The 18,712-nt window shown below is 39.9% G+C and overlaps 1 protein-coding gene across 3 annotated transcripts; it reads left to right on the top strand.

The window, feature by feature from the left end:
• The first annotated feature begins 464 nt into the window (after nt 1–464).
• Nucleotides 465–17,369, top strand: MXRA5 (matrix remodeling associated 5). Of its 3 annotated transcripts, none has more exons than XM_076358092.1 (6): nt 465–652; nt 3,023–3,152; nt 3,470–3,860; nt 6,549–11,570; nt 12,221–13,121; nt 14,662–17,369. In XM_076358092.1, the coding sequence occupies exons 1-6, from the start codon at nt 465–467 to the stop codon at nt 16,571–16,573; spliced, it is 8,544 nt and encodes a 2,847-aa protein (XP_076214207.1). In that variant the 3' UTR covers nt 16,574–17,369. The 3 variants fall into 3 exon arrangements, with proteins under 3 accessions (XP_076214207.1, XP_076214215.1, XP_076214223.1); XM_076358100.1 differs by having other exon boundaries at nt 14,665–17,369; XM_076358108.1 differs by lacking the exon at nt 465–652 and adding an exon at nt 1,295–1,451.
• Nucleotides 17,370–18,712: the final 1,343 nt, after the last annotated feature.

The following is an 18,712-nucleotide window of genomic DNA, read 5'->3' on the forward strand; positions in this document are numbered from 1 at the left end:
ATTATTCACCTTCAAGTGACTATGGGTAGCTTTTTTTTTCTTCCGTTGACTGTAGAGGGAGCCATGGCAATTTGCTTGAAGCAGATGCTTCCCTTGAAGTTTTCTGGTTTTTAGGTGAGACAAGTACTACCCTTGGCTATAGAACAAACCTACAAAATTCATCACCGCAGGGAGACAGCATAACTTTAGTAGAATAGGTATGTAGTAGAATAGTGGAAGTGAATTATGGGGGGAAAGTTAACTTTGAGGTAGCAAATGACTTGGAAGAAAGAAAACCTCTTTCCGACTGAACTTTGCCTTGATTGCCTACAGACCTTCTGGGACGCTGCAGAGCATCGCTAGCTGTATAAAGCTTTTTAAAAGGCTTAAAAAAATCACCGTCTCTTCTCCCTTTTTTCCTCCCCCCCCCCCCCCATGTTTCCCCCGGACGACCCAGGAGGAGCGAGGCGAGGGGAGGCGACAAGATGGGGGAGCGGGCGGCGGCGGGGGCACTCTCCGTGGTGCTGATCCTGGGGCTGGGGCTGCCGCCGGGCGCCCTGGCCTGCCCCCACCCCTGCGCCTGCTACCTCCCCACCGAAGTCCACTGCACCTTTCGGTCCTTAGCAGCCGTGCCGGCAAGGATTTCGAAACATGTGGAAAGAATCAATTTTGGGTTTGTATGGCAGTTTGTAGCAAACAGTTTTATGTTCTTGGTGCGGAATCCTGGAATGCTTCACACACGTGCGGCGCGCCGGGATCTCTGCGTGTGCTTTTTAAGTAGAATTGCAGAGATGGGTGGTGACTTGCAGGCGCTGTATTTCAAACGCTACCATTACTGGCATGGAGAAAGTTTTAGTGTAGTCCTCGTGTTTCAACGAAAAGTTACTATTATTTTCAAATAAATATTTATAGCATGGTGTCAGTTCTTCTTGGCAAATAGTACGTGTAGTCTTTTATAGTGTATAAAATACTATATTGAATTAAACCCGCTATGGGATTTCTACTAAATGTTGAATGTTATACCTGATGTAAAAAAATATAGTAGGAGTAAAATTCTATAATGTGGCCAGGTAGCATTTTGGAGAACAATGAGATATAGCATATCTTAAAGCAATACAGTAAAAACAAAGCCATTCCATTGCATTTGGAGTTTCGTTTGTTTTCGAGGAACTTAAGCGCAATATAAGCAGACACCAATGTTTTGGGGAGAGATTGCTCAGGCTCCAACTCACTTTCCTCTGCCAGGGTATTGCCAACTCACATCTATCTGTCAGATTGTGAGACGAGAAGGCAGGGACAGTTGGTAGGCTGCATATCACAAAAGTGTTGCCTAGGGTCATTATGTGACGTGGCGTGGTGCAAGAGTCACAGTCCTCGTCTGCTTGATGTCAGAGCTGCCTCACTACCTGGTATGAACTCACCCTGACCGCCCCAAGGCCTGTCAGCTGCGATTGATCATGCGATGACTGACAGTAAGGACCTTGATTTTTTTTTGCTTCTCTGCAGTTAAAATGTCTATCCACCAGTACTTTATCCACCTAAAGCCTGATTTTAGTCTCAAAATGCCCTTGTATTCAGCAAATCTGTATTACAGCAATCTGTACTTTCATGCCATTTTTGAGTCAGAAATGCCTCCCTCTCCTCCCACATTCAAACTCACACATATTCACAGTCACCTCTCCCCCATACGTCAACATTCTGGGGCAAATTCCATCCCTAAATTGCTTTTGAAAATGGGATGCAGGCTTCTAAGTTATTTAGGCGTTTGGGCTGTTTTTTAATAAAAGTACATTGTTTGATACTGCTAGCATAGAAGCCCTTTCCTATCTTTGTATTTCATCACTACAAATGACATTGTCTGAGTTGTGTCCTTTCCCAGGAAGAAATAGTCTTAACTATCTGATGTTGCATTTCTTTCATTTTGGAAAAGAGCTTTTACCATATTTTTATTTTAAGATGCTATATATTTAGGAGGTAAAGATTATTTTCCTAACTGGAAATAATTTAGGAAAATTTCTTATTTAGAGAAGTTCATATTTTTTAGAAGAGCTGATGATAAAATAGGGGAATTTAATAGGATGACTGCTATAAGCCTAGTAGATCTATAGTAGGACTAAAAATATCAAAACAGTAGCCTAAATTTTTAGAAAATTCAGAATCTTCAGATAGATAGCATGGTGAGGATCTAAAAGTATTTCCTCCATATTCAAAGTATTTTAATTTCTCATTGTCTCTTCCCTTGCTTTCTAGAAAGTGTTAAAAAACGGGAAAAATCTTTAAAATTCAATGCTTACTTTAGAGACTTCATGCCCAGATTAGCTCACACGTTTAATTTTATGTCTACATATGGAAAAACCCAAATGTAGAGCTAGGCCGCCAAACTTAAGGCTTCCATATTGGCATATAAAACCTGACTTATTTGTCCAAAGTGAAATTGAATTGTTTTCAAAAGGTAGATTTTCTGTATTCCTTCTGTAAAAGGAGTTTCAAATTATACAATTGGAAGGTCAGTTCTTACATCTTATGTAATTAGTTGATGTAGCCAATTACATGTTGTAACAGTAAGTGAAGCAGGATGTGACTTCCTGCTTCTTGTGCTGTTTGGGAGATATCCATCTTTAATGTCCTCTCTCCAAATCTTTATTCATTTATTGTTAGATGCTGTTTTGGCAACACTGCAGCCCGTCTAGTTTGCCAGGCTCCATAGCATCACTGGTTGGCTACAGGCCATTAATTTATTACCATGCCATAAACTGAGCTGCATGGAAAAACATACTGACAGCTATTAGAACTTAAACGCCTATTTATTACTCTTACTCCTAAATTATAGCTAAAGTGCCACAAATTGAGTTAAAAGAAATCTTAATATAAACATGAACTAAGTATACTTGGCCTTGTAAAAATGTTTCAGTAACTTCTGGCCCTTTGACACTGCATTAAGATCCTGCCAATGTTTCCTGAAAGTTAGGTTATACTAATTTTACATTTGCAGTCCATGACAGTCAGTGCATAAAATGTAACTGCACATGTGATTTTTTTCCAGGTTTAACAGTATACAGTCTATATTCGAAAACTCCTTTGCAGGACTTACGAAACTGGAATTGCTCATGATACATGGAAATGACATTCAGAATATACCTAACGGTGCTTTGAAAGATCTCATGTCTCTACAGGTAATGCTAAGGTCTTCCTAAATTTCATAACTTCCATGAATAACAGAAGACAATAATAAGCGGTTTTTGTAGTGCCTTTCTTAGGATTAAGATACCATTTTCCCCCCAAATACACTGGAGATGTGTTAACTATGCCTATGTCATATTTGATAATGCCAACTAATATTCAGTTGTATTCTCCCTCTTTGACCAGCATAGCATTTTTCAGTGGTGCAAAGGATATTTGAATGCAGGGGGAAAACTTCTGCATGCTTGCTATTCTGTTTAGATTTAGATCAAAAACCGAAATTAATCTCTTATTCTTTTTTTTTTTTTAGGTTTTCAAAATTAGTTACAATAAATTGAAAGTCATAACTGGCCAAACCCTCCAAGGACTTTCAAGCTTAATGAGACTGCACATGGACCACAACAGAATCGAGTTTATTCATCCAAATGCTTTTAATGGATTAACTTCTCTGAGACTGGTCCACTTAGAAGGAAATTTGCTCCAGCAGCTTCACCCCAACACCTTTTCAACATTTATGGTCCTTGATTATTTCAAACTGTCAACAGTAAGACATCTCTACCTGTCTGAAAATGCTCTTAGGACCTTGCCTGCAGGGATGTTTCAAGGCATGCCGCTGCTGGAAAACCTTTACCTTCATGGGAATCCGTGGGCCTGTGACTGCAGTTTAAAGTGGCTCCTTGAATGGAATGAAGTTTCCGGAGGTAAGAGCAAAAATACCAATGCTACTTCAACTCATAATGTTAGATCCTTTTTTTCCTGTTCTGCATATGGATGGTTTTGTTATTTCCTGAGTATTGTTACTTATATGATGTCTATGTACACTATTATGTTCCGTTACCATTCTATAAATGCATGTATTTAAAAAGCACTGTAAAGAGGAAGCAGTTGTGTGTCACTAGCTGAAAATCTGTATTCGACAACAAAGGAATTAGCTGTTACATTCAAGACGCAAAAAGTGATAGTAAAGTTTATAATTGGAAGGAGGAAATAGGTTATAACCTGTTAGTGTGTTCCTTTTCACAGCAGAACACCTTTGACTAAGGGCTGGCAATTGTCCTCAACCAACAACGCTAGTAATTATGTGCTCTCGTGGAAGGTGGGAACATTGGATTTGAACTTGTTTGGCTAAGGAAGGAATGGAAATCAGGTTTCCAAATTCCTGGATGAGTCCTTTAACTTTGATGCTATTAACGTTAAGGCTGTTACATAATATTCATGCATTCTTCATGTCTATCTGTGTTTCTTCATTCACCACATCTTCCTCTTATGATGGAGCAAATCTATTTTAAGTATTTTCAGAGAACACCTACAATCCTGCAATTTTTTTCCTAGAATAACTGGTCTATCTTCTGTCAGGCTTAGATGTGAGATAAGTACCACACTGCTTAGGCTGAAACACTTCTGGCCATGTGCAGAAGCAAAATACTAGAAGCAAAGAAAAAAACCAAAACAGTTTTATAACGCCTCTATATCAGGAATATACTAAATGAGGGGTTTTTTGAATGTCGGTTTTCGATTTGGGCATCTCAGTTCACCAATGCCCCATCTCGGGTAGCTAAGTGCTTACTATAGTAGGCCAGAGGGACTGGTGTTACAGCAGAGCTGCTGCTAAAATATTAAGAGGGAATTGTCATTTAATTGCAACTGAAGATCTCTCAAACGAGTGCTGGAGTCACAAGATTTATATAATGATTTGGAGCACATATGGTGGATGATGGTGGGTCTTGTCATCATAGAATATGTAATTCATCGCAGTCTTGCACTTAGCTATAGGACAATACTTTTAAGAGTGCGTGATATTTGAATGTGTAGTCAGTGTTCCTGACTGAACTGTTACTTGAGGCATCTAACTTTGATATTTTTTCTAACGTACATTTTAATATTTTTATATACTCTCCTTGATCCAAATGAGTATGTGTATTGTGTACTTAAGTTGCACTGTAAGTTGTAACAATGAAATATTAGATGAACTTTCTTTCCTTGCGCATTGTTGCTTGTTAGCATTTTTGTTCGATTAGATTCCCTTTTTACACTACAACAGTAGTGATTATTGGAAAGAGAAGAGAATTTATCCATGCCATTTTCATGTATGACTGCTTTTGTATCTTTATATAACTACAACATTAACTTCTTTGGGAATTCTGTCCAGATAAGAGTTATAAAAGTGCTGTTTCATAGATCACATTAAAGTTCTTCAGACCAGTGTGGCCACTGCCAGGTTGATTGTGGGCCAGTTCTGTCATGAAGCGTGCTTTCCTTATCTTTGAAACATCATATTTGAATCTGCAAGTGATAGACTGGTTCAGTTAAATATTCCATTTGTAAGAACTTCTCAAGAAAATTGATTTGTCAGTCTGGCAAAGCATATATTTTTCAATTAAAAAATGGTATGAAATTTTGCCACTCTTTTCCCCTTCTCCTAGCATTCTGCCTTATAACCTACCCATATATTGTTCATTCATTCAAAGATCCCTCATTCCTCAGGAGTGATCAGCATGACACTTATTCCTAGAATAACTGGAATATGTTTTATTTACAACATGTTTCCAAACTAAGTATGTAAGGTGACATTCGACATTCTAGTGAGCAGAACAGTGTAATAAATATATAACTGTTATTTTGCAGATAAGAGTCTTTCTGGCATTGATAGAAAAGAGGAGTCAAGGCTATAATTTCCTGTCTTAGTGCTTCTTCTCTGTTTTAGTTTTTATTTTATCATTACAGAGTTTACAGTTATTTCAGAGGTCAGGGAAGAAGTGGCACTTTCTTTTTTTTTTTGCTGCTGACAAACAGCTTGTAAGTGCGGGAACTAGTCAGTAGATTTTGGTACCTACAGTAGAATGTTTTGTGTATTGCCAGTACTGTTGTTAATGAATAGAGAAAAACAAAAAGCTTCCTGGATTATTTAATGAGGAAGTCCAGCATTTCTCAGGTAAATGCTGCATTTTTGAAAGCTGAGAAGACCCAGTCCTCTTCACGTTAGATCCACAAGTTAGATGGGTAGGCTGTCACTGTACAGATGCAGACTTTTTGACACAGCATAGCTTTTTACTCACTTCTAAAATGTTGCTTTGAACTCTTCAATTTTATTGAAGCCATTTTATTCAGAGGCAGTGAATCTAATTTTCAGAAGGATGGAGTATTCCATCCTCTCATGAAATCAGAAGAAATTGTGGTCAGTTTGAGAATCAGGCACCCATTCGACTGTGAAAACAAAGAGGTGCTATTTTAAAAGCCTCGCTTTATGTGTCATGTGCCATAATGCGTTCCTCGTGCGGCCCATTTCACACTTTTGAGAGTTCTCTTAACTCTAGAACAGAGTTCTTCAGCTTACCTATCTTTTGTTTTCCCCTTTTTTTTTCCTTTCTTTTTTTTTTTTTTTTTTGCAGGTGTTTTAAAATGCAAAAAGGACAAAGCCTATGAAGGGGGACAGCTCTGTCCTAAGTGCAACAGCCCGAAACAGCTGCAGAAAGAAGATATTCAAAACTTGAAAGATATTTCCTGTAGGAATCCTGTCATTCAGTCCTCACTGAGGCACAATAGCAGCACTCAAGATGAAGAAGATGGTGACAGTTATGAACTCCCTCTGGAAGAGCTTCAGTCCTCTCCATGGAACATTACTCTAAATATGACTGATGAGCATGGCAATGTAGTCCACCTGAACTGTGAAATCAAAAAACCAACAGGCTCTACCAAAATTCAGTGGAATCAAATCCAGACTCAGGAGATTGATATAAATGCTACAATTTCACTGGATTTTGAGTGTCCAATGAATCGAGAAAACTATGAAAAACTGTGGAAGCTTATAGCTTATTACAGTGAAGTACCTGTCAAATTAGAGAGGGAACTTATGCTCAGCAAAGACCCTAAAATAAGCTATCGGTACAGGCAAGGCTCAGATTATGATGCTCTTTACTACACAGGTGTAAAAGCACAAATACTGGCTGAGCCTTCCTGGGTGATGCAACCTCTTATAAACATCCAATTAAACAGGCGCCAGAGTACAGGGAAAAAAGTGGTGCTATCTTTTTTTACTGTGTTTTCTCAGACAATTCATACCAAAGACACCGGGCAGCAGAGAAGCTGGGTAATGATAGAGCGAAACCAGAGCACAAGGACAGCGCAGAGTGTGGTGGAAGGGTCAGAGTGTCAGCTGAGCTGCAGTGTGAAAGCCTCTGAGAGCCCCTCCGTTCAGTGGCTCTTTCCAGATGGGACTAAACTGCAGGCACCAATTAATCAGAAAGACAGCAGGTTTTCCGTTCTCAGTAGTGGTCAGCTAATAATCAAAGCAGTGAGTTACACTGACAGTGGTTTGTACCACTGCATTGCCCAAGTGAGAGATGATGTGGACATAATGGCTTACAGACTTCTAGTGCAGCCTCCAGCTATTCAGGTAGCTGATTCAGATGTAGTGAGAGTTGAAAAAAATGTTGGAGATCCAATAGTTTTGCCGTGCAATGCAGTTGCCATCCCAGAGCCACAGGTGAGCTGGATTCTTCCAAACAGCCAGCTACTTAATGATTTATCAAACTCTTCAAAAGGATATATGTTGGACAATGGTACTTTGCTTATTCCAAAAAGCCACGTCAGTGATAGTGGCCATTACAGATGCGTGGCTGTCAATCAGCAGGGATCAGATCAGTTTGTTGTAAGGGTGACAGTAAATAAAATGGTGTCTGACAGGTCATTTAAAAGGGTAAAGCTAAAAAAGCGCCCAGGCTCAAAAAGTTCGTCAAAAACAAGAGGGCGGGTCATAGATGATGGAGAGGGATCAGGGGCAGGAGAGGTGGATGAGTTCCCACTAAGAAAGAACCACCTGAAAGACCGGGAGATATCCTTTAAACAAAAAAGTGACCAGGTGCCAGAGGCTCAAATTAAAAAGGGGAAGAAAGGCAGAAGGAAAATGAAAATCTGGAAAAGTACTGATAGAACCCAAGACAGCAATGTTGCTGAAGGCCGGAGGGTGTTTGAATCTCGAAGGAGAATTAATATGGCAAGCAAGCAGATTAATCCACAGCATTGGGCTGACATTTTGGCAAAGGTCCGTGGGAAGAATCTTCCTAGAACAACAACAGCTACAGCCATTTCTTTAACAACTGCACTGCCATCAGTCATGCAGAAAACTACTCCAGTCCCTCATCCGGTAGCCAGCCCTCCACCTTCAGAGGCAGCAGCTGATGTGGTAGATTCCTCTGCTGATGCATCACCTGTGGGTGAAGATGAGCCATTCTCAGTCACTGTTTCCCACAACACTAAAGCGTTTTCAGTCCAGTCCATATTAACAAGGTCAGAAACAGAACCCTTCTCCGACCACAGGGCTTTAGAAACACCTGCAAGTATATACTCTGTAGAAATCCCTGTATCAGGTCCATATTTGACTCCTGTGTCTGCAACTGTGCAACCCGAAGGCCAGCAGCATCTTGATGTCAGGACTGATAATTCAGCTGTAGTCAAAGAAAATACCCAGGCTCTAACTGAAGAGCCTCAAACCAGACAAATTGTAACAAACTTTCCTAAGATTCAGAGCAGTTCATTCACAGTGGAAAATGTAGATAGAACTGTATCTTCTACATCAGAGGAAAATTCTGCTTTTGCTGAGCTACCACTTGATGCTACTGTTCTAGCTGAAGCTCAGACTGTGGATCTTCATAGCATCTTGCAGACAAGCGTGAAGTTAAATGAAGTGGACCCAATGAGTGTTGACACCATAATTTTAAGACCTTCTCAGTTGGATGAGATCATTCCAACAGATTCTGCAGGCACTACTAGCATTCCTTCATCTGTTTCTCCATTTGTTACAGAAAAGAGCAATGACTTGATAGACCAGCACAAAGAAGTATCCACAGGTCAGACAAAAATGGCAGACTTAAGTACAAGTTTTCCAGCTGTCACATCCCTCAGGGTTCAAAGCAAGGAAGAACCTGAGACCCACAGGAATACAGTGACTCAAGAAAGCATGTCCAGCAGTTATGCAGAGAGTTTTCAGGGAGGAGAACATAAAAACCTGGCTACTCCAAAACCAGATCCCACATTCATTTTGCCAAGCACTAATGCTCTTCATAAAACAGCAGAGGGGGTAAAAACTGCTTCTTTCATCAGTAGATTCACCACTGTGGCCACAACAACAACACCCTATAGAAAGACCATGCCTTCACTTGTTACTCAGCATGCTAGAAAAAGGCCTTATGGGAGAAGAAGATTGAGGCCCAACAGAATCCGGCAAAGACCAAAGCCTTTCCCCCCTGTTGTTTTAACCACGGATGCAATGCCTGTCATTCCAAGGACACCTGAAGTTGAAGCTGTGACCAAAACTTCTTCTGCAACTCTTGAAACTCCTGATCTTAAAAACAATGTCAAAGTACAGGCTAAGGAAGAGGAGCATATGGAATTCACTCCTCCATTAGTTACTGATCCAGTTGTCTTAGAGAAAATTACCAGAATCAGAGAGGTGGTCACAACTTCCTTCTTTAGGCCTACTGCTTCTCCACCTGAAGCAAAACATGTGACACTCTCTACTGCTGCTGAAACCTTGGCACTTCCAGTGACTGCACCTATTACAATTTTATCATCATATGTTGTACGTGACACAGTTCCCACAAAAGAGTCAAGTGCACCGCTGAAACCAGAGCAAAGTGAAGTGCCAACATACCACTCATTAGACAATATATCTGAGGAGAAGGGCATTAAAGCAGATTCTAAAACTATGCATAGTAAGGCAGAACAATCAAGCACAACAACTTCTCCTGAGCGTATGAACAGCTTGATACTATCTACAAAACCAGAATCTCAAGAAGCGCCTATCCTATTTGACTCAGAAGTTGTGGTTAATGAAACAACGGCTGGAACTTTCCAGCTGATATATCCCACTATGACTGACTTAATTATTCCTGTTGGCACAGTGGGAGTTTTTAAGGGCCTCTCAGTTTCAAAAGAGCCATGGAAGCCCACAGTATCTTTAGAAACACCAGCAATAACTGAGCCACCTCAGCAGCATGAGATGATTACTTTGTCCTCCTCCTTCAGCACGACAGAAACTCAGACTTTTCCACTTAGAGAAACAAAGAAATCTGTTGCTTCTCAGGCTGGGACAAAGCCATCTTCCTTGGATAAAAAGGAAACTATGTCACATGTATTTCATCATGATCCCACTTTGCAGACAACTGAAAAGCCTCCAACTACATCCACTGTCTTTATTCCGTTTATAAAACTTGCCACTCTTCCCCCTTCCATTTCAAGCACTTCACATCCTTCTCTTCATTATACCACCGAGGAAAGTAATGCCTTCAGTCAAGAAAGGTTTCCAGAAGCAAAACAAGTTGAAGCAGATGGTGACAAAATGGTGGTAAGCTCAGGACGGAATGTACACCCTACTCCTTCCTCTAGCCAAAACAGGATTAGCATACAGTCGAAAGCGGAGCAATTCAAAGAGATGTATAGTAGCAAGTCAAACAACAGTTTACTGCTAAATCCAAACCTTCCCCATCCACCCACTGGAATGATACCAAGTCTAAACCAAAGACTGCCTGTTGTGCCTCCAAAGCATGTTCCAGTAAGAGGCACAGTGAAGCCTCCATATATTGTAACACAAGGTTCATTTCGCTATTTTATAACACATCAGCCTCTTCACTACACAAACAAACCAGAGATAACAGCATATGCGGCACATACCATCCAGGACAAAAAATCTTTTGCCTCTCATAGAGAAACAACTACCCCAACACAAGCCTCCCCATTTCACAAAACAAATCCATTCACTGCAAGCAAGTTCGGTACTCAGGGTCAGAACAGATACAATATTAACTCAAGATTTTTTGGAAATAATTATGTTCCAGATAACAGAGGCACAGTAGGGAGACTACCAAGTCAAGGGATCCCATATTATCCCAGTTCCAGAATGCCATTCCTTTTCAACAGAACAAGGCTATTCCCTCACTTAAGTAAGCATCCTAAACCAGCGGTCCCTAGTCAACTAGTCCCAAAAGACACAAATGAGAAGAAGGTTGCCCAGGTCTCCCCTACTAGGATTACAGTGCAGAAAGCTACAGCTATTCCAGTGCCTCCAATGCCTCACACCACAACTACCACATCACCACCAGCGATTTTGAAGATTACCCCTCCAGCCTTTCTCTCTCAGCGCACAAAACCACAGATATTCACTACAGTTCATCCTTTTAAAAATGTCCATCATCGTCATCAAAAAGTTCCATCTGTGCCTTATATGGGAGGCATTATGCCACACAATTCAACTGTAATTCAATCTTCCACTAATTTCAGGATACACGGAGAAAGACCTAAAATTATCACAAAAGGGTCTCAGAGTATCTCCATCCTTGCCGAAACAGATGCTTTTATCCCTTGTGATGCAGTAGGGGAACCCAAGCCTTTTATTACTTGGACAAAAGTCTCTACAGGTAAGACAGAGTAAAATGTGTTTCTCCACACAATTTTTTAAGGGTACAAATGGTTGTTGCATAGAAATGCAACATGATTGCAGGAATAGTCCAAAACACTGAAGAAAATTTATTTCTCTTTTAATCATTATAGATAAAATGTCACTAATTGCAACTAATCATTACAGGTAAAAATGACTTTGCAGCATTTCTTGTAGTAAAAGAAAACCTCTACCACCTAAAGAGTTTATTTTTTGAAGGAGGAATAGCAGCCAGCTCTGATTATTCACAGCAGTTAGAATTTATGATGACAAGACTTGTGAGTATGGGTTTGTTAACATTGCTGCCTTAAATATTGATGTGTGTGTCATCTCCATAAGCAAAAGGAAAAGAGAAACTACGTAAAGATTTAAGAGGAGTCCTAAAGCATAAAGCCCTTAAAAGTTCCCACACTGTACAGGCTTGCAAGCTAGTATGGTTAGTTCTGCAATAGAAACAAAGACCAATTTAAGCTGTGGAGAGTGTCAGAAGATGTCATGTGGTCCATCTGAAGTTGTAGTTTGTGTTAAATCAATCTAAAATCTTCCATAAGCATTTTTCAATGCAGTGATGTATGTCTTAAAAACAAACCTTTTGACTTTCCATTTCTTTCTTTCCTCTCACCTTCCCAGGAGCTCTAATGACAGCCAACACCAGGTTACAAAGGTTTGAAGTCTGGAAAAATGGTACCCTCCTTATCCGAAATGTTCAACTTCAGGATCGTGGACAGTATTTGTGCACAGCTCAGAACCTGCATGGCATAGATAAAATGATCATTGCGCTCACAGTTGTAGCCTACCAGCCCAAAATTTTACTTTCCCGCTACCGAGATGTCACGGTCTATTTTGGAGAGACCATAGCAATGGAATGTCAGGCTAGTGGGACTCCAAGCCCACATATTTCATGGATTTTCCCAGATAGAAAGATTTTGCAGACAGTCACCACCACAGAAAGCAGGATAATGCTTCATGAAAATCGAACCTTGTCTATCAAGCAAGCAACTTTTTCAGACCGAGGAGTTTACAAATGTGTAGCAAGCAATGCTGCAGGAGCTGACAGCATTGCAGTGAGGCTGCACATTGCAGCCTTACCCCCCATCATCCAGCAGGATAAGCAAGAGAACATTTCCTTGCCCCTTGGTAGCAGTATTAACATCCACTGCACTGCCAAAGCAGCACCTTCTCCCAGCATCCGCTGGGTGGTCTTTGATGGCACACAAATCCGACCTTCGCAGTTTGTCAATGGGAATTTATTTGTCTTTCCCAATGGAACTCTTTATATTCGCAATGTCTCCCCCAAGGACAGTGGGACCTACGAGTGCATTGCTGCTAACATGGTGGGAGCTGCCAGGAGAACAATACAACTCCATGTGAAGAAGCATGCCTCTAATGCTAAGATCACTGGGAGCTCTCCTCAGAGGACAGATGTAACGTACGGCAGCATCCTGCATTTGGACTGTAGTGCTTCTGGTGACCCCTGGCCTCGGATATTATGGAGGTTGCCTTCCAAAAGGATGATTGATTCCCTACACAGGTAAATTACTATTTGAGGTGTCACAGCTAAATTACAGTTTAGATGAACTTAGAGAAAAGAACATTCATATCTGTACAAGTTTCATTATTGACTTCTGTGAGTTTTGAATGAGGCCCCCAATCCTTATGGAAGAATTTGAAATTATGTCAAAAGATAGCCAAGTCATAACTTAGCATAATTTTCTTGAAAACAGTAGTACTCTTGAAAAGTCAGCTTCAGGTGTTTAGGATAAGCTGCCACTATTTGTCCTTTACAGCCACTTGTAAATGTAGTAAAAAGTGCAATGGCAAAAGTTAAGACATACAACTCGTGTACTGCTTGTTCCAACGTGCCTAGTTTGCATAGAGTTGCATAGATGTCTGCTCTTCCTCAGGAGAAATGGGATCACTGAATTTTGTTTATCTGTTGTACAAATCATTATACACTGTAAATAAAGGGCAAAGAAATCATCTTATAATGATTTAAGTAAGCATGATCTTTTTAACATTGTTGTATAAATAAATGTTACCTTGCAATAAGGTCTGTGTAAACCCAGTTGCGTATAAATGCTTAAAACAATACCTTCTCCAATGTTCATGATATCAAGTAAAATATCACTTCTCCAAAACTACAATAACTGTCCTAAGACTTTGCTGAAAACATAATTTCTGCTCTATAAATTATTCATTACTCACTTTTTGAGCACTATAGACAGATGAAAAATGTACTGAAATTAAAATGCACACTTATCAACAACTTTCTTGATAGCTGAATGTAGTCGTCATTTTTTTCATACTGACAAAAAATACATTTAGGTAGCCTGTAGATAGCACAAAATCCAGATTTCATTTTATGCTTCATATTGATAGCAACAAAATACTGGTATTTTTCATTTTCCCTCATGATCTTTATGTGGGCTGTTTTTCAAATACAGCAGATCTTCTTTGGGGAGAAAGCTGGGGCTACTGAGGAAATTAGTTTTGACCACAATGCACCAATTCCATAGTGAAGTGGAAAGGTATAATAGCTTTTTAGCACATTGAAAATATTTTTTTCCATATTTCAAAGCTTAGCAATGTTTGGCTTCTTTGTGATTTTTCTAAAGATTACCTGAGACCAGAGGAAGTTGCTCATGTTGATTTGTTTTTAGCTGAGGACCAAAGTGCCATACTCCATAGTTATGGTTCGTACAGGTTTGTGTTGCATATGTCGTTCAGAGATGCTGTATTTGAATGTTACAGAATACTGTACATGCAGTTAGAAGAGCAAAAAATACCACCATTTGGTATTTACGGTTGTTTACTGGTCAAGAACACCATTAAAGTCATTGAATGCAACAGAGTAGAATTGCTTGGTTACAAATAAGTAGAGTTATTTTTTTCCGTTTGCTTTTTGGTGGAGAATATCTTGGACGTTTCAGACCATCTAATTATCTAACAACAGCAATGCTCCTCTCCTTTTTTTCAATATTGTTGGGTTTTTTTCCCAGGTTTCACTCAATAATTAATAGCTACAATGTGATTTTGGAGCTCATGTTCTGTTCTTTTTTCTTTCTTTACAGTAGCTTGGAGACTAGAATCAAAGTATTCAGCAATGGGACTTTGGTTATCCATTCAGTTACAGATAAAGATGCAGGAGACTATTTGTGTGTGGCCCGCAATAAGATCGGGGATGACTACGTGGTCCTCAAAGTGAATGTGATGATGAAACCAGCAAAAATAGAACATAAGAGTGAGAATAACCATAAGGTCAAGTACGGAGGGGACCTGAAAGTTGACTGTGTAGCCACAGGTCTGCCAAATCCTGAGATCTCCTGGGGTCTCCCAGATGGCAGCATGATCAATACCTTCATGCAGTCAGATGACAGCGGCAGCCGGACAAAGCGATACGTGGTCTTCGATAATGGAACCTTGTATTTCAATGATGTTGGACTGAGAGAGGAAGGGGACTACACCTGCTATGCTGAGAACCAGATTGGGAAGGATGAGATGAAAGTGCGGGTCAAAGTAGTGGCCGAGCCTGCAACTATCAGGAACAAAACATACGTCATTATTAATGTACCTTATGGTGATGTTGTGACAGTAGCATGTGAAGCCAAAGGAGAACCCACTCCCAAAGTGACTTGGCTCTCCCCAACCAACAGGCCCATTCCTGCCCTATCTGACAAATACCAGGTATATAGGGATGGCACCCTCCTCATCCAAAAGGCCCAAAGATCTGACAGTGGTAACTATACTTGCGTAGTGCGGAACAGCGCTGGAGAAGATCGGAAAATCGTCTGGATCCATGTTAATGTTCAGCCTCCCAGAATCAATGGTCATCCCAGTGCAATAACATCTGTGAGGGAGACAGCCATCAGGGATAGCCGGAAACTTATTGACTGCAAAGCTGAAGGCATCCCTGCTCCACGGGTCCTATGGGCTTTTCCAGAAGGAGTAATCCTGCCAGCTCCCTACTATGGGAACAGGATCACTGTGCATCGCAATGGTACTTTGGACATCAGAGAGGTGAGGCAGACAGATGCAGTGCAGCTCATATGCATCGGACGGAATGAAGGAGGGGAAGCGAGACTGATTGTGCAGCTCCTCATCACAGACCATTTGGAGAAACCCTCCTTCAGAGACCCTGTCAGTGAAAGGATCACTGCCATTGCTGGGCACAGCATCAATCTGAACTGCTCAGTCCAGGGGAACCCCAAGCCCAGCACAAGCTGGATCCTTCCCAACGGCACTGAAGTGCTGAGTGGCAGCCGTCTCCACAGATTTTACCATAAGAGGGATGGGATCTTACACATCAGCAGCCTCTCTGCGGGGGATGCTGGGACTTACCGCTGTACAGCCAGAAACCCAGGAGGTTATGTGGAACGGGTAGTCTTCCTGAAGGTGGGACTCAGGCCAGAAATCAGCAACCAGTACAACAACCTGGTGAGCATCATCAATGGAGAAACTCTGCAGCTCCATTGCATCACCCAGCCAAACCAGCGGGCGCAGATCTCCTGGACGCTGCCCAATGGAATGGTCCTGGATGCCCCCCAGGCTGTGGGTCGCTTTTCTCTGCTGGAGAATGGCTCACTGACAGTCCGCGAGGCTTCTGTATTTGACAGGGGCACTTACCTGTGCAAGGTGTCCACGGAGTATGGCACTTCTGTTATGAATGTGCCTGTCATCGTGATAGCCTATCCTCCCCGGATCACCAGTGAGCCAGCACCCGTCATCTATGCCAGGCCTGGAAATTCAGTAAAACTGAACTGCATGGCCATTGGGATTCCTAAAGCAGAAATAACATGGGAGCTTCCAGACAAATCACATCTGACAACAGGAGCTCAATCCCGTCTGTATGGAAACAAATTCCTCCACCCTCAGGGGTCATTAGTCATCCAGCAGTCTACTCAAAGGGATGCAGGCTTCTATAAATGCACTGCTAAAAACATACTAGGCAGTGATTCGAAAACAACCTACATACACATATTCTAACACTAAAACAAATGCCTTTGGTTGGATACTAGTGTTCAAGTCACTGCCAAGCGAGTGCAACAAGGAAAGTACTGCTTGTAACAAAGCCAGGAAGGCTGAGGGCAGAAAAAAAAACTTATTTTCATGCAAAGGGCATTGCTTTTGTACTCAATACGGTAGTACATCCCTGCAATAAAAGGAGGCAGTAGACATACTGGAATTGAGGAGACTAACATGTTGGAAAAGGTCTTTAAATTGTTAAGACAGCATAGTGTGGTTTTTCATGCTATCCAATAGCATCTGAGACCTAAAGTACTCTATTCTTGTCAATAGTCCAAAGCTATTCCTTGTTTTAACAAGCACCTTAAAAGTACCAAAGAAGTATTAACTGTTAATAAATGAGCTGCAGTGATAGAAGTGCTTTAGTAAAACATAATTTTCTTTATACCCTGCAGCGCTTTTACATAATCTAGCCTTATAGAATATGATTACTAACCTTTCTGTTCATTCTTCTATCAGTACTTCAAAATCAAAGACTAACCTAGCAAATAAGAGTGATCTATTTTAATAAAAATACATTCAGACATTAGTTACCTTAACATATGAACAAACCTTTTCCAGCTACTAAGGACACTACAGTCAAGTCATTCATTATATATTTTATATATATTTTTAAATCAGACTATGAGACTAGAAAGATAAACAATGAACTTGGTCTCATTTTATAAATTATTGGTCTTTACAAGACTCTGATACATTACAGTGTTTTATAATATTAAGGTCAATATACTGTACATTTTATAATAAATATTTTCCAAAAAATATATTCACTGTGGTTTTCATTTTGTTTTGAGAAAATAGGGAACTCCAAACAGTGAGAGTATGAAGTTAAATCAAAAAACAGAAGTCATGTAGTGTTATACATACTCTTTATTTTTCTAAATGTGATTTTCTAATAAAAACTTAACACTTCTGTTATGTATATTTCAGGATACATTTGCAATTTCAATACTTTTTCTGCAATCAAGGATGGTTTATTGGGTAATGCCTGTAATTTTAATAAGATTTATCAATTATGCTGTAGAAATAATCGCTACAAGATGCTGAATATGCCCATGTTTCAGCAAACGACTCCAATCAGAATTTTGCGAATGTTAACTCACCTTTAAAACATATGAATTCTCTGAGATATTCCTGAATGCTTGAAGTTCTGATTGTTCATAAAACTTATGCTCATTTTTTAGAATATGATGAGAATAAAAGCTTCATTTTTATTCTCTCTATTGATCAAAACATGGCAGAAATTAAAGTGTTATTCTAATATTTACATTTTGTAAAAACTGTAAACAAAGATTTCCTCACCCCACAAATTTATTCAGTTTAGGAAAATTGTAAGCTGTTGCAAAATGTGTATTTATCATCATGGTAAAGAGAACTGAACTACTTGAAGTAAAAAGTATTTGATTAGAACAAGGATGTTGAATTAAATGACAAGGACAAGGACATTGCTGAAGATTCAAGGGGCGTAATTTATATGATGGAATATTTTATAAAACTTATTTTTTAAAAAGTCAGTGCAGGCTAAAAAGTTATGGTTTGTACACAAGCATTTATTAAAGTTGCAGTTATCTTACTGGCCCAATAAAATAGCACTTAATTATGTTTTAGTTTCTCTTTTATGGTTGAAACCCTTGGGCCCTAAATCAGCAAATAAGTGCTCAAAGTGAAGCATGTGCCTGAATATCTGGCAGGGATGTTGCTGCTGAGAGTAGTTAATGAAGAAAGGAACAAGTATTCAAGACTTTTTACTAGATTGCTCAGACGGTCTTTTCTAATCTGGCTATTTTCCTTGAACATGTCACAGATTAGATATGTCTTTAGTTCCTTTACTTAATTTTAGCACTTTTCTATTTTATAGTAGTTCTTGGAAAATGGTAATACAATTTTTAATAATGATACATCTTTTAAAAGAGTCTGAAGTCAGCATTTTAGCATTGGAGTAGGAGTCAAGCACTTTTATTCAGTTGTCTGTCTAGTCTTCAGTTAACACTTAGATGAATTTAGAGATATTCTTGAATGCTGTATGACTTCTATATATATTTCCATTAAGCAGAATTTTTTTTGTGTATAGGAAAGAAAATAGAATCCAAAATCAAACAT

This window comes from Aptenodytes patagonicus, chromosome 1 (genome assembly GCF_965638725.1).
Source record: "Aptenodytes patagonicus chromosome 1, bAptPat1.pri.cur, whole genome shotgun sequence".
Taxonomy (NCBI): Eukaryota; Metazoa; Chordata; class Aves; order Sphenisciformes; family Spheniscidae; genus Aptenodytes; species Aptenodytes patagonicus.